The sequence below is a fragment of the Haemaphysalis longicornis genome, unplaced genomic scaffold (genome assembly GCF_048455015.1).
Source record: "Haemaphysalis longicornis isolate Haplotype H1 unplaced genomic scaffold, Haemaphysalis longicornis Haplotype H1 scaffold_9, whole genome shotgun sequence".
Lineage (NCBI taxonomy): Eukaryota > Metazoa > Arthropoda > Arachnida > Ixodida > Ixodidae > Haemaphysalis > Haemaphysalis longicornis.
This window is the reverse complement of record NW_027526460.1, coordinates 144,985,763-145,001,988: the sequence shown is the minus strand read 5'-3', so window position 1 is coordinate 145,001,988 and position 16,226 is coordinate 144,985,763. Positions and strand designations below refer to the sequence as shown.

General features: G+C 46.6%; 1 protein-coding gene across 1 annotated transcript in view; it reads left to right on the top strand.

Moving 5' to 3' along the window:
• The first annotated feature begins 5,220 nt into the window (after positions 1-5,220).
• LOC144151629 (complement C2-like) overlaps positions 5,221-16,226 on the top strand; it is a 52,874-nt gene continuing 41,868 nt past the window's right edge. The window contains exons 1-2 of the mRNA XM_077682740.1: positions 5,221-5,414; positions 8,917-9,099. Of these exons, the coding sequence (XP_077538866.1) occupies positions 5,399-5,414; positions 8,917-9,099 (199 nt within the window). The 5' untranslated portion in view covers positions 5,221-5,398. The remainder of the gene's footprint in view (positions 5,415-8,916; positions 9,100-16,226) is intronic.

The following is a 16,226-nucleotide window of genomic DNA, read 5'->3' as shown; positions in this document are numbered from 1 at the left end:
TTTGTCGATTTTTAATTTTCCCAATATAGATAGGCACGCCGAGAAGCCTCATCTTACCTCTTTTTCTCAGGAATCAAGCGGCCTAATTAAAATGTATTCTGTGATCTCTTCAACAGAATTAACTTCTGAGCCGACTGGAATTGCGCATAACTGTGCAAATACCCTCGACGTTACCTTTATTAATCGGCCTAATTTCGTTTCCCCTATCACGTACTTGCCTGGAATAAGCGACCATTGCCTTCTCACTCTCGATATACACTCACCCATGTCAAAAACAAAACAAGTTAGAAAAACTGTGCACGACTACAACAGAGCTGACTTCGCTTCCATAACTAACGCCTTGTCACAATTCATAGAAACATTCTTTCAAAATTTTGATGATCGTTCAGCCGAAGACATTTTTTCGCGTAAAGTTCAGGAACTAACTGATAAGTCCATTGCACAACGTGCCATAACCACTAACACGCATGCGCCTCGGTACAATATTCGTATCAAACGTTTAGCTAACGAAAAGAAGCGCCTTTATCGCCAGGGAAAACGAAATCCAACTGACACGTGCTGGGTCGCCTATTATAATGCTTCAAATGGTTGTTTCTGGTCTTAAAAAGGCCAACATATATGTTCTAAGCAATACACTACCAACTATGCTAAAAAAACCCTAGGGAGTTCTGGCTAACTACTAATCCGACATACTCTGACCAAATTAGATTGGTTGACCTGTCAAATAACCTTAGGCCTGAAGATAAAATCGCTAGTGTCTTCCAAGAGGTATTTGTTAACATTTTCTAGGATGCAAAACATAACTACCCACCAGTGACAATTCACTATGACTACACCATCATGCCTCAAATATATTTCGACATAGCTGGCACATGTGAACTAATAAATGGACTTTCTATTCATTCCTCACCTGGCTATGACATGACCACAAAATATCTAAAAAGACGTCCACTTACAAAGCCACCCTACTAGCAAACATTTTTCAAGAGTCGTCATATACGTCCACTCTTCCCACATAATGGAAAAGTGGAAACTTGGTTCTAGTTTATGAATCGGGGAACAAATCTAATCCAACTAACTACCGTGCTATTTCTCTTACAAGTACTTGTTGCAAGCTTCTCCAGCACGTTATTTACTCCAACTTGGCAAAATTCCTAGAATCAAACTCATTTTTCAAATCGGCACAACATAGATTTCGCAAATCATACTCATGTGAAACTCAACTTGCTCTGCTAACTCATAAACTGCATCAAATTCCAGATCGCTAATCACACGCCGACAGTAATATCAATAATAATAATAATAATTTATTGAAGCTCTTTTACATTGTAATATCCACCCCGCATAAGCCAGAGGGGCTTGTATGCGGGGCTGGGCAGTCTCTGCTAATACAAAGAGCCGAAAGAAAAACAACTCGGTGAATAAAAACAATTCTAAAAAATAGGCAAGCAAGAAAGAACATCAAAGCAAGAAAACAAAAACAAAAAAAAACAAGCAAGCAAGACGAAAACACACTGCGATGCACGATGTCAAGCCCTATAAATGCATAAAGAATAAAATGTTTGTGTCTTTTGTTTCCCAAACTGCAATTCAAATAAAAGGAGCACAATCACATTCAAGCGCAGTCTAAAACCATTGTCTTATTCTATAGCAGTTTCACGGACCCACGCCTCCAAGTATTTTTTGGCTTGGGAGGGACGGTTAATGCTTGGGGTGGGGGAAGGGGTGCGTCAATTTTGTTAGAGTAAAAAGGAATGTGGAACGACCGTGTTTTTTTTCCATAGCCGGTTAGTACTCAAGGCAGCGCAAAACGTTCAGCTTGACAGAGGCACCTTGTTTTTATATTATCAGTATTTTCTCGATTTTTAAAAAGCATTCGATAAGGTGTCGCATTAGCGACTACTCCATAAACTATAAAAAATAAACACAGATCGAAATGTTCTCCGATTGAGTATTTTTTAATAACCGTACCGAGTTTGTTTAAGCTAACGGCCATAACTCCGAACTAAGAATGTTGATTCTGGTGTGTCCCAAGGATCCGTACTTGCCCGGTTTTATTTCTTGTCTATATTAACGGCCTTCATAATGCGGTAACCTCTAATTTGCACCTTTTCGCGGGTGAGTGTGTTGTATTTTGGGAAATAGCCAGTGAAAACGAGAGTCGAATACTTCAATGTGATCTTTCTGATGTTAATAACTGGTGTAATACATGGCTAATGGAAATAAATACAAATAAATGTAAATGCTTGTTTCCAGGACAAACGTAACTAGATGCCCCTACTACCTCGATAACGTATGCTCGCAATCCATTGACTCTTACAAATATTTAGGTGTCCATATTACTTCTAACCTAGCGTGGGATGCTCACGTGGGATACATTGCTAATAACTCTAATAAAATGCTGGGGTACTTTCGTCGTAACTTCCATAACGCCCCATCTTCATTAAAACTACTACTTTATGAAATATTAGTGCGCTCTAAATTAGATCATGCCTCATCAATATGGGACCCGAGTCAAGATAAACTGATCCACCGCCTTGAAATCATCCAGAATAACTCTGCACGCTTCATTATTTCTAATTATCACCGTACAGCTAGCATAACTACAATGAAGTCCAGTCCTGACCTGCCGTTATTACAGACTCGTCGTAAAATTTCTCGCCTCAGCTTATTCCACAAACTGTTCCATCCTAATGAGATACGCGATAAATTAATTCCCTCTCCGTCATATCATCCCATCGCATTGATCACGCCCATAAAGTAGGTCTCATTCATGTCTTACCAGAAGGTTCGCGCAATCATTCATACACCATACATGACGAGAGTGCCACCACTTTCCTGCAGTAGTTGTATCCATTACTGATAACTATTTTTTTCGCGATGCCCTTGCTGACATTATGTAATAAGGTGAATTTATATTTATATAACAAACTGATTGCTGCATGAGCGTTTATATTATATCATACTGCTTTTGTGAGTTACCTGAATAACTTAAATTTATCTGATTTACTTATATTTACTTGAATTTAAATATTTGCCTGAATTTATCTGACTGAATTTATCTTATATAACAAACTGATTGCTTTATTTGCATTTGTATTACAACTGGCCGCTCTTTTTTTGTGTTTGAATTGCAAAATTGTAACTACTCCCCTCTGTTGAGCCGTCCGGCCCTGAGGGTTAATAGATAAATAAAAATAAAATAAATAAATAAAAATATTTTGATTAATAAAAAGAGAGATCCCAAGGACCTCAAGAATTACAGACCCACCAGCCTAGTATCTATTGTTTACAAACTGTTTAACAAAGTTATTTTTAGCCGCATAGGTGACAGCCTAGATTTCCATCAACTCCGAGAGCAGGCTGGGTTTAGGAAAGGGTACTCAACCATGGATCACATCCATGCCGTCAGCCATATGATAGCAAAATCTGCAGACTACACTAAACCCCTTTCCGTCGCTTTTATAGATTACGAGAAAGAGTTTTATTCTGTTCTGACCAAAGCCATTTGAAAAGCACTAAATTACCAGGGAATAGAGTAAACCTATACAAGACTTCTAGAAGATATTTAGTATGAGGTATGCACAGATACAGATAGGATAACCCTTCATAAGCAAAGCGATGAATTTCCTATCCGAAATGCACTAAGACAGGGAGATACCATCTCTCCAAAACTATTCACAGCATGTCTGGAGGGGTTATTGAGAAAGCTTTACTTGAAAAATATACGATTAAGGGTAAACGGTGAATACTTGAGCCATTTGAGGTTTTCGGAGCACATAATCTTTCTATGTTACATTGCAGAACACATGCAAATTCTTGTGGACCTACCATCGGAGAGCATGGTCGTGGGGCTAAAAATAAGTATCAATAAATCTTTCGTTATGGGGAATAAGCATGCCAAGAACCTTTTCTTCAGATTAGGAAACGACACGCAAGAAGAAGTGAAAGAATATGACTACCTCGGACCGACAGGATAGTGCTGAAGCCAACCACGAGAGAGAAATCCGACGCGGAGTAGGTATAGGTTGGGGAGTACTCGACAAGCACCCCCAAATATTAAAAACTAAGCTAGCTCTCTCACTCAAAACAAAAAAAGCTACCTGTCTCCCTTAAAACAAAAATCTACAACCAGTGCGTACTTCCGGCGTGACATACAGAGAAGGGACTTGACGCTTTACTAAACACCTACAAAGCAAACTTAGGTCGGCTCAACAGGCCATGGATGGAAGACGCTGCTCCGCCCAGCTAACAGGCTTCGATGCCCCAACGATATTAAGAAAACATTCTTGTGTTAACGAGGGACAACGAGTGAGAACAAGAGAAAAAGAGTGAGACAACACGTAACGCTCGAACGCCTGCCTGGTAAAGAACAAGAAATGGGCTTGGGCTGGCAATGTAGTGATACAAACAAACAACCGGTGAGGATGAGGGTAACAGAGTGTATACCAAGAGAGGAGTATACAAGGGGAAGGCCAATCACATGATGGAGGGATGAAATACGGAACTTCGGGGGTAAACTGTGGGCCAGAGAAGCGCAGGACAGGAGCGCTTGGAGGTCAATGGGAGATGTCTGCATCCTGCAGTTAACCTAAACAGGCTGATAACGATGATGATACAGGTACAGGGTAAAGTGTGATTAACGCAAGCCGGCCGTAGTCACACGTCACAGGTGGTGTATAAAGCTCCGCTTCGCAACCACCTCCACAGGGTGGAGTGGCCGGCACTTTTTTTTCGTAACGTTAATTAGTGGCTCTTCTTAACCGGCGCTTGTAGCGGTGTTAAAGAGTGTCACATCATGAGCAGGTTTCGCGCGATGTATATACTGCTTTCGTATTCACTTCATTGTGGAAGTTTGAAACCGCTGCCGACTTTGTTTTCACGGTGTTCTTACTTTTGTCTCACAGCGTAGAAATATCTGCTCTAGCAACAAACTAATCGTGCTGAAAACTTTGAAAACCCGTAGGGTAAAGGTATCTTTCTACCAACGCATTGTTTATAATTCAGAAGCTTTTACAAGGCCGCACGCATATTAGGTTGAAAGTATTGTGTTGCCTTCAAATATGTAATTATTACTCCTAAAGCTGTTGCATCAGGACTGGCAGCTCAAATTATCAAAGTTATTTACGGCAGTATGTAAACTCTAAAAACTACACCTCGTTTTCGAAATCGCACCAAACATTTAGTAAGTGTGCTATGCCCCGGCTGCTAATTTTTTTTTTCAGAGTACAACTGCACTCAGTTCACCCCTGTGCCACAACTCATCGTAGAAGAATTTGAAAAGAGCACTGCCACTACTTTCCCGGAAGGGTCTTCAATCAACTTCCGGTGCAAGGACGGGTACGTGCTTCAAGGCCGGAGCAGTACCACTTGCCGAAACGGTGGATGGTTCGGTCTAATGCCTAAGTGCGAACGTAAGTGTGCATCATTTTTTTCACAACAAAAAAACGGGACCTTCTTCCAAACGATGGACGACGTCGCTACTTAAAACCGCAAAAACTGCCAGCGTGCGCCAACTCGTTTTCTGCGAGGGGTGTAGTTTGCGAGGGCACATACCTAACTCAATCCACGCTCTCAAAATCGCCTTGCGGCGCGCAGTCACCTGACGCTTTACGCTAGATTTGAAGAAATGTTAATACCATGACATTTGCGCATGCGCACTCATATCCTCTGCAAGAATGCATGAGGCAGGAAACATATTAATAAAGAACATCATCTATAGGTGAGAGAATCGCGCTTGCGGGCAATGCCATTCAGAAACTCTGCAGTCACGCATATATCCTTGAGGTAGCTTCAACATGCTTTTCGGAATCAAGCGAGCTACTCATGCCCGTTGCTTAAAATTGATGCACCAGGTTTCGCAACATCTATGCTTGAAACGTTTTTTCATTCCCCTGCGCGGGAAAATAAGGAGCGGTTAATAAAGGTTGACCCGCTTGACCTACGTGTAACGAAGGGACTAGAGGAGGACGTAGTGAATGCCTTGTTACCTTCGACTTGGAAACGTCGACACCTGGGAAGCTGGGCGTAAAGTAAACTAAAGGAGTACTGACACGAAATTTCATAGCTGAGGTAACTATGTAAGAAGCTTTTTTGATGTAGGAAGATAACTCCTAAGAAGGTTCAGCCGTAACCGTTCAGTGTAATGTACTTTATGGGAATTTTAATCATTCTACGCCGCAGAAAGTTCGGAGCGGTTACCCTTTCCACATCGGCATCCCAACGCGCGAACGTGAGGGCTCCCAAGGTGTAGCCAAAGCGCTGGTTACAATTGGCGCCTGCTGCTCCGCCTTGTGCATCAGTTCAGTTTTAGGACTGACGTCATGTTGCCTGTGTGCATTGGACCAAGGCCGGCTGGACACACGCGCAAGCGCATCCAGACCAGCCGTGGAGCGACGGAAACAGTGACGTCAACTGCGCCATTCGGTCATAGCGGCCGCCTCGGGGTTCGTTCCATGGAAACCAAGATTGACACCAATAAACAAGGCTGTAAACTATTATTTACGCAGAGATCAATCATATAATGTGGCATCTGTAATTAGTGAGCGTGTAGGTATATAGGTCCAAAAAACATAAAAAGGAAATTTCGAATCAGTACTGCTTTAAACGCTTCTTGCCACATCAGTAATATTACCACTGTGGTAGCAGCATGCCCACATAGGTTGTTTGGAGAGTAACAATGACAGCTCCCTCCAAAAGCTCACGTCCGTTTCTCTAAATTCTGTTCAGCTGGTAGGTCAACTTAACCAAAGTTTTCGCATACCCACCCTATGGGACACGATAGCGACGATGAGGGCTGCCGCGTGGGGCTAACGGCCGATTCCCCAATTTCACTGGTCTGCAACTTCCACATACCCACTTGAATAAGAGCCTTCTGCGGGCGAGGTTCCGTTCTCTCATGAGCACAAGCCCAGTACTTTCTGTGCGCACCCAGCGCCATTTTCTCCTCGTACATACAACTTCCAAAGCATCTGCGCGGTTCTGTCTAGAGCGTACGTCTTTGCTGCAGTAACCGCTCTACCCGCTTAATTCTTAAAAATCCGTTTTGAAGAAGAAGAAGAAGACTTCATTTGTTAGCAGACGTTGTTACAATTCCTGTTGAAGGGCAGGAGCTAAAGGCATTGAGTGCCTGACGAGCCCATGCCTATATATTCGTCAGTAAAGCAATTTCACCTACTATCGCCTTTACGTTTTGCAATCTACTTAGAGCCTTTACGTCTCACGGTAGTCCAACGCAGTAGTATTGGGGGTTTTAATAGGTTCGGGCAATAATTACCATTACTCGCGTATACTGATGGCTTGGCCTTTTTCTATAGTGATAAACCGAGCATTGATAAATTTGTTTCTATGCAAAGTGACTTCAGGTTAGTTTCTGCTGCTAAAGGCGTTTTGTGTAAGGGCTGTCGACTTATGTTCGGCTCATGGACGCTAACAACTTAATATGCAGTCATTCAATGGTCCTGTGTACCACCTAAGATCTCGGCGTTCCGCTGGACTCCTACCGACACAACCGCTATCGGCGGGGGGATCCTATGTCTTTCGCAGTTTTTCAAGGTTATCATGCCTTCTGATGGAGGCGTAAACCGATTAATACGTCGATTTGTTGAAATTTCGGCGCACTTTAAAGATCCCCGGTGGTCGAAATTAAATCGGAGCCCTCCACTACGGCGCGCCCCATCGCCTGTGCACCATCAACGGGGTTAAAACCTACAATCAAATCAAGCTTTTCTGCCGCATTACCTGAAAGGGCCCAGGCATGTGACATGTTCTTGGTATCAAAATTGGTCTATGTGATGCAAATTCCTTGTTGGACTTGGTGTCACATTCAGCGGTTCCACCGGGTTTGTCCACATCTGTGCGGTCATCTGCCTCACAAATGCTGCAAACATTCCACAGAACCGCGATATCTGACTCTGCGGCAAGTCACTGAGGTGAGGCTCTTGAGCGTTGTGTTAAATAGTCACGTGACCTTTGTCGTCACACGAACCTTTTGCGGAACCGAATTGAGGAGATGTCCACCGCCCTCTATGGTTTTTGTAGCGTGAGCTACACTGGCCGAGGTTGAGCAGTTTCGCCCTGCTATATGTACACCCCCCTTGATATCTCTGCGCACGCGCACAAAATGAGAGGCGCTATCAAGCGGCTCCGGCGCAGCGTCAGACTTGGCTGCAGCGCAACGGAGGCGCACAGCGGGGCACGCGCCAGCGCCAGTGCGTCTGCCGAGGCTGTGACGTCACTCCTCCGGAATGCGCAGACCGGTGATGCGCGCGCCGCGGCGGCGGCTCTGGCGCGCCAGCTGCGTGCTTTGTGACGCCACTGCTCCTCCCGCATGAGCAGCATGGCCCTCCAGGAGCCACGCGAAACTGCTCAACCTAGCTCAGTGCAGCACCCGCGGAGAGCTTCCATGGTCGCACTGACATCAAGTTTCGCGTAAAAGTCGTACGGGGAACGCCTTCTCTCCAGTTCTTGGGACAATTATTCCCTTCGCATAGGCCAACCTTGCCTTGATGTAGTTGGCTGCATATGACCAAGTGCCATTCACTTCTCTGCCGAAGGTATGCTCACATAAAAGTGTACGAGTGTGTATTAGTGCAGTGTACAAGGCAAAAATGAATTGCTGGGGGGGGGGGGGGAGGCGCAGAAGTGTGGGTTCTTAAGGGAAGGGCTAGATTATTGGTTAATATTCGCGGGTTGGCTGCCAAATGCCAAATAATACCGGATCTGATCTGCTCTACTTGAGCCCTGCGGGCTAACGTATTTTAAATGCTGGTGGCTGGCTTACGGCGTTTCGGCGCTGTCGGCCGTTAGTGTATTGTTTATTTCATTGTAATGTAAATTGTTACAATGCCTGTATTGCTATGAAAATTAATCGAGGTTTTAGACGTGACAGAAGCACCCTTTCCACTCTTTTCACAGAGATCACGTGCGGAACTCTGCGCGCACCACCAAATGGCTGGATGAGAAGCGCCAACTCGACGGCGGTCGGCTCAAAGGCAAGCTTTGGCTGTTTCCAAGGCTACAAGCTTTTGGGCTCGCGGGACCGGGAGTGCCAAGATAACGGCGAGTGGAGTGGCCCCCCGGTACGGTGCGTGCCCCTTGGTAAGCGCCACAGGTACATCTTATGGAAGTACTAATTTTGTGTTCTCTCTATGCCAGCTGTCGCCTTGAAGACTTCTCAATCGTGTATACTGCAGATATTTCGTTCCGTCGTTAGTCTCGAAAGCTATAACCTAGAGCTGTTGTTGTCGTTTCTTGGTAGTGTAGCCTGTGTAGGCGCGCATACTGTGAATTTCTCGTCAGTTTTTTTTTTTCATTTGAAACTAGTAATTATTCGTTGGGCGTATGGTGTGCTCTGACTTCTCGTGAAGTTTATAATAACATATTTCCAATCCCTGGCTATACTTTTGCGAGAGTTAAGGCAAGAGCCAGTGCTATGACTGCCTCCTTCCCGACCTACAGATTCTCCGTACGGACTGTGCCGGAAGTTACGCAATGGGCCAGTATGTTTACTACCACCATGGCCATGGCATCTTTGTCATGGTACTCCAACTCGTCCAGATACACTACGTCATCTGACCGCTTGAAACGACTTTGTAAAGTTCTTGCCCTCTCCCCACATCGGTCCTCATTGTGCATGGGGAGCGTGGAATGTGCAGTCACGCCCTTTGTTTTTGTCGCGTGTCTCTTCTCAGTTCTTCCGGTGTTTCTTGGGTAATGCCTAATTTGTTTAGAATGTGCCTTACTGCATTACGATTTGCAGGCTGCTTTAGTTGAATGGTTCATTGGACCTCTAGAACCTCTTTCATTGTGCTGTGAAAACACCCAATTTTAGGTTACGGGTATGCCTAACGCTCTCTTATGAGGTCTATCTATGCCACTGTTAATTCGTTGCTCTTCACCCGTTTTGAGAGGTAGGAACCGCGTAACGTAAACGGCTGACGGCAAATGCCTGCATGAGCCAAAAAAGGTTTGGTTCTTTCATGCAATGATAGGGACACAAACCATGAATTGTGTTTGTTTAATCATTTGTTTTTTTACCGCCAGACCGCACATTGCTGTGTTATCTCCGTTGAAAGCGGAAGGCGTGTATCCTTCCCTTTCTTTTGTATACCACGTACGCTATCAAAATTTAGGGAGAATGTATCGCCCTGTCGCCACTCGGCAAGACTATTTTATTTTGACGGCCTTTGTTCTCCATCTGATTCAATATTCTTTTGCGTTAAAAGATAAATGGTCCCACGGCAAATGCTGATGCATTCAATTCGCCGAAAACGGGCTGGCGCATGTCACATTGTTGACTCCTTCTTCGCCACTTGTGTCTTACTTGAGTTTTTACGGAACAGAGGTTCGCATCAATAAGAAACCTGCGTCGTCCTTGGCTACGTGAATCAAGTGTAGGTGCTGGGTGCGCAACATTTAGGCTCCCTGCGCCTTCTGGATGCTGCCAAACCCACCCTAGTCGACCTAGCCGCCAACTGCAACCTTTACCACCCGAGTTTGGTCTCCGGCCGGCAGGACCCAAGAAAACGACAGCTGCTACCAATATATCATGGTGCAAGAATTAACTTCACAACTCGTTTTTCGACAGTCTAGGAAGCCGCCATCGTGCAGGGGAGTACTCTAGAAGACCCAGAATAATAGCTGGAGAAGCAGGAGCGCCGACGATGAGGAGGAAGTGGGACGACAAAAAAAAACGTTTTGGCATGTTTTCTACTTGTAAGATGCAGCTAGAACTTAGTTCGTGAACCACGAGAGCTCCCTTACCTACCGGATTCAATTGGAAAGCCAGTTCATTAAAACCTTCACTACTGTGGTAAGAAAGGGACGAGCTGCTCGTTTTCTTAAAACCGAACACAACACCCAAACGAGTGGGTCGTGATCCTTGTTGGGGAGATGAATTAAGAGATTGTTTCTCCGTGCGGAACCGGACATGACGAAAACAACCTACGATTTTAGAGGCGAGGGGCAAAGCAAAAGCTGTTAGCTAGTTGTGTCCGCACCCCCTAAGACGGTGACCGAATTCTCGTCTCAGGCAGCCGTGATAGAGAAGACGCTCAAAATTTGTACGAGGCAGCACGACCGCCGAGTGAGTGCGCTTCTTTCGGAGTCCATCTTTGCCGGCGCTATTTGCTCCGATACACTACGCGAGACCATCCACGTATTCTGGGACGAGCTACGGAAACTCTTCCTAATCACTCCGCAACCCCAGTTCGCTGCTTTAAAGGAGCCATGAAGAGAAAATGCAAGTTTGTTTTATTCGAAATATTTCGTGTTTTATAGTGCCCCCAGCACTTGTCCGGATACAAACGGTGCTTTATTCAATGAGAAATTAATTAATTTAAGTTGAAATTTTGATTTTCCCGCTAAATCGCTTGTTTTCGGGGTCTGCAATGACATCACAGAAACCGACCGCTCTGCAGCCTAGAATACCTTCATTCATGCGTCCGCCGTACAGGGTAGAGACACGTATACGCTGGCGCCGCCATTTTGGGTCGCTCGCTGACCACCTAAAGAAGTCATTGTGTCAAAACCGCGCTAAAATTATCGCCGCAACGCGGTTTACTGGCGAAGTTTGAATCATATTACCTGTTTCGCGTTGCTAGGTCTCGTGGGAAACGAAAAGAACAACGCGTTGAGCACGTTGGCCCAATTGCGGCGGCACGGGACCGTTCAAAGGGTGTCTCCACCCCGTACGGCGGTGCTGGTGCGTTGCCGCGTTTCTTTACGTTACCCGAACCTAGATGGCGCCAACATACCGTGGCAAGCCTTTGGTTTGTTTTTGACCGTATTTAAACCTTGCTTGTTTTCGTTCTGGGAGAAAATAATCGTTCCCTGAAACAGTGCTCGCTCGACAAATATGGTCACGTAAGACACCGCTGCTTGCGTCAATCGGCCAGTGTCGTCTGAGACAACCCAAAGCCCCGTTATACCGTGCAGCTAAACCAAGCGTAGTGCGCACAGTACCAACAGCAGTACGCCTCAGTACTTCTATGTTTACATGCGCTTTCGTAACTTCCACTGTTTGTCCCACCATTCTTATTGCTTTGGAAAGAATGTGCCCTAAACTTAGGCGCAAATCGCTCGTTCGGCTAGCTTCTAAGCTCTATCTAATTTGCGTCTGCTTGTGCCGGCCTCCGCCAATCGCAGAGCTGGCTCGGATGACATCATAGGTTCTGTTGCGGAAAATGAGCTGGGGGTCGCATGGCCATTCCCTTTTTTCTTAATTATGTAGCTTATTTGAGCGAAGTTTACGTTAAAAGTGGTGTCAGTGTGATTCAAACGAGGCAATCTTTTGAGTGAACCAAACTTGTGTTTTCTCTTCATGGCTCCTTTAAGTAACGTGATCGCTGACTAAGTACAACAAGCACAAGAGACTTCTGCATCGACGAAACCGCCCAGTGAGCCGCAAGACATGGCGTACGCCGTTGTTGTGCAACCACCTCTCCCACCGGTTACGCGTCAGCAGGAACCGTCTTACCGCCGCTCACTGTCGGACCGTCTGACCCCTGGACGTGCAACATTCCACCGCAAGGAAGACCGACGTGTGGCGCACCCCCGAATGCCGACCGCTGTGCTACCACTGATGCGAAGCCGTCAATACCTACCGACGTTACCTGAACAAGCGACACTGTCGGGGATGTTTTCCCATCGACGCACCTCGTCCGTTGCCCGGACAGCGTCCCAACCAGATCGACGATTACACAAGCCACAGAAGCCAACGTCCCAGACGTTACATCCATTCGCCGTCTCTCTACACTTTCATAACGCCGAGCGGCCGCAGGAACGCTGACTTTGCACATGGAAGCTTCCCCAGCCTAGGAAGGGGAAATTCAACGCAGCAGCTTCTGGAGCTAAAATAGCACTGCGGCAAAAAATGAAAACCTTGCAACAACGCAACGACGCTCGGAAGAACACGATTCACGACGCGCCCACAGCCGGATGCCCCGATACATCGGCACGGCGCTTACCCAACGTGTCCAAGCCCACAAATAATACGACCACGACACTAACTGCGCGTATCTACCTACGATCAACGCGAACAAGCCGTAATACGGCACCCCGAATCACTCAAAACTCGAGAACGAGTACTTCTGATGTGCAGCCATCCATAGACGGCACTGATGCAGTCGCAATAATAGAAACAGGAGCTGACTGCTCAGTGATTTGTAGATCATTAGCGTCGAAACTGAGAAAAATTACATTTTGGGACGGTTATTTCTTATGCACGGCAAAAGGCCATTTCATAACATCTAGTGGGATCTACGTGGCGCATCACCATAGACGGCACCGTGTACCCTGTGCGTTCGTCCTACTGCCTAATTATATCCCGCGACGTGATTCTGGACATGAACTTAATGACCGCCAACGGTGGTATTAAACATTTTCAGGTCAAGTCGATCAGTTCCTCCTGCGATCGCGCCATGACGCCGAAATCAAGAGCCCGAAAATATACTTCGTTAAAGATTGCTGATGACCACATCCCCCAGCCTTTCCGGGCAAGCCCGATAATCGCCGGCTACCCTCGAGATGTGGCTTCTGACACCGAAAATATGCTAGAGAGTGACCACAGCTTGCTTTCGGAGCGTGGTGTCTCCATTGGCATAGGTACTGTGAGCTCGAAACCAGAAATATCCAAGGTACCGATCACAAATTTTACCGAGGGATATCAGCAAATACACAAGGGCGCTTCAATGGCCTTCCTCGAAGGAATTCAGGAACAGAAGAACGTGGTTGCTGTCGCGGACTTTCCGAGCGCATCTGATGTTCTTGCAAGTCTGTTTACCTCTTTGACATTAGTCTGTCGCTACCGCAAGCAAAGCAAGAACAGCTGAGGCGAAGTTTACGCAGCTACCGTGACTGCTTTTCTTCGACGTCGAAGCTGCGTCAGACGTGTCTTGCGAAACACCGTATTGTCACGGAAGAGTGCGCCCGACCAATGCCAAGGTGTTGCGCTGCTGAGCACGAGGTCGCGGGTTCGATTCCCGGCCGCGGCGGCCGCATTTTTGATGGAGGCGAAAAGCAAAAAAGCCTGTTTTTACGAGACTTCCGCCCACGCTAAAGATCCCCAGGTGGTCAAAATTAATCCGGAGCCCTCCACTATGGCGCCCCTCTTCACCTGCGTTGCGTCGGCGCGTTAAAACCCACAATCAAATCACCGACCAATGCCGCAGTCACCCTGACGCGTGTCTGCACACGAATGCGAAGCTATCCGGAAGCAAGTTGACGACATACTTAGTGACTCCATTATGCAAACATCTAAGGAGTCAGCGCTGCTCCCCTTGAGCTCGTGAAGAAATAAGACGGCACATTAAGTTTATGCGTTGACAACGGCCGGCTGAACAAATCACGAAAAAGGACGTCTACCCTCTTCCACGGATCAATGACGCCTTCTACCACCTCTGCCATGCGACGTACTTCTTTTTAATGTATCTCAAAATCGGCTACAGCCAAATCGAAGTTGAAAAACAAGGCCGCAAGAAGAGTCCCTTTAAAACTCCGCACGAACTGTTCGACTCTGACGTAATGCCGTTTGGGCTGTGCAGGCACCACCAACGTTCCACCTAGTTATCGAAACTGGCCTATCGGGCCTAAAGCAGCACACCTCCATCGTCTACCTCGACGACGTTGTCGTATACTCCTGGAGCTGCGACGAGCACTTCAACAAGTTTCGGACAGTTATTGAATATTGAAGCCTCAAAAGTACCGTTCCAGGTACGAGAAAATGAAGTTTTGGCCACGTTGTCAGCGCCGAGGGGGTCCTGCCTCCCCGCGAGAAAATTTCAGCCACAGCAAACACTTTCAAGCATCAAATTAAAAGAAAGGCATGCCGAAATTTCTAGGATTTTGCGCGTACTACCAGCGCTTGGTGGAAAACGTTACAAATCTCGCGGAACCTCTCACATGCATCACTAAACACAGGGTTAAATTCTGCTAGCAAGAAGCGCAGCAAAATTTCTTTAGCGAGCTTCAAAATCGACTACAGCGCCCGTCTGTTCTCGCACATTTCGACTACTACGCCGACACAGAAATGCACAAGGACGTCAGTGATGTAGGTCTCGGTGCTTTCCTCGTTCAAAAGCAGAACTCTGCACAAGTAATCGATTATGCCACCAACGACCTATAAAAAATTGTCTGCAATCCACGCTGTAGAGACGGTTGGACTGCGAAGCTCTAAACGAGACATACAACGATTATCTAGGCGGTGCCACTTGAATTCACACACATGGCTCTACAAATAGTGAAACCAGGGACTCTCTCAGGCGTTACCTCGGATATGCGAGGGAGGCGGCCCGACCGCAGCTGCGTTGGAAGACAAAACGGAGAGGAGCGTCTTTCAAAGGCTGAGGAAGTGGGCGCCACACGCGGCCATGGCGTCATCTCTCTCACTGCCTCTCCCTCCCTTTTTGTTTCATGTGTCGCCTCAAAAAGCGCCCTACCCTCTCCAGATGCTGAATCCGAACCACCGTCTGTGTCCCCGTTTCCACGTGTGAGTGTAGCCTCGTCGGAAACACGACGGGCAATCACTCTGGTTCTGCTCGTGCCCAGGCTCGATCCCTGACGGTGCCTGTAGATTGTGTAGCCTAGGTGCAGCCAGTAGCCAGCAGTAGCCTAGGATATGTGTTTCTGTAGCCAGGGGTAGCCTGGGGGTTTTCTGCTGACGCATACACGAAACTTTCCTTGGCTAATTAGAGGTATACGGCTTGGCAGTAAAAGAAAAAGAAACTACTCGAACTCCGAGAAAGATTGCCTCGTCATAATATGTACCATGCTTCGCTCGTGTGTATACCGAAGGCCATTTAATGTGGTAACACACAACCATGTGGTGTGTGATTTGCAAATTCTAATACATCGTCTAGCCATCTGAGGCGATAGAGCCTTCGCCTGCAGAAATTCCGCTTGACCACCGTTTACATATCCGCCGGGAGAGATTTTGGTGTCGACTGCCTATCACGCGTCCCGGCCGACCCGCTACCACTGGATTCCGATGAAGGCGCCGCGTTTTTCGGCATCTTGGAGCAAGCCGACCTACACACCAAGCGGCGTCCCCACACTGAGCTGCGTGTCATGATCGACTATCCTTGAGGAAGGGCTTGCGTTCGGGCTAGTTGGTATTTCATAACGTTCATCTTAAGCGCAGAAAAAAACAGGGACACAGTAGACGAGGACAAGCGCTTTTTCAGCGCTTACGATGAACGTTATCCTTGAGGGACGCAGCCTCACTGTAC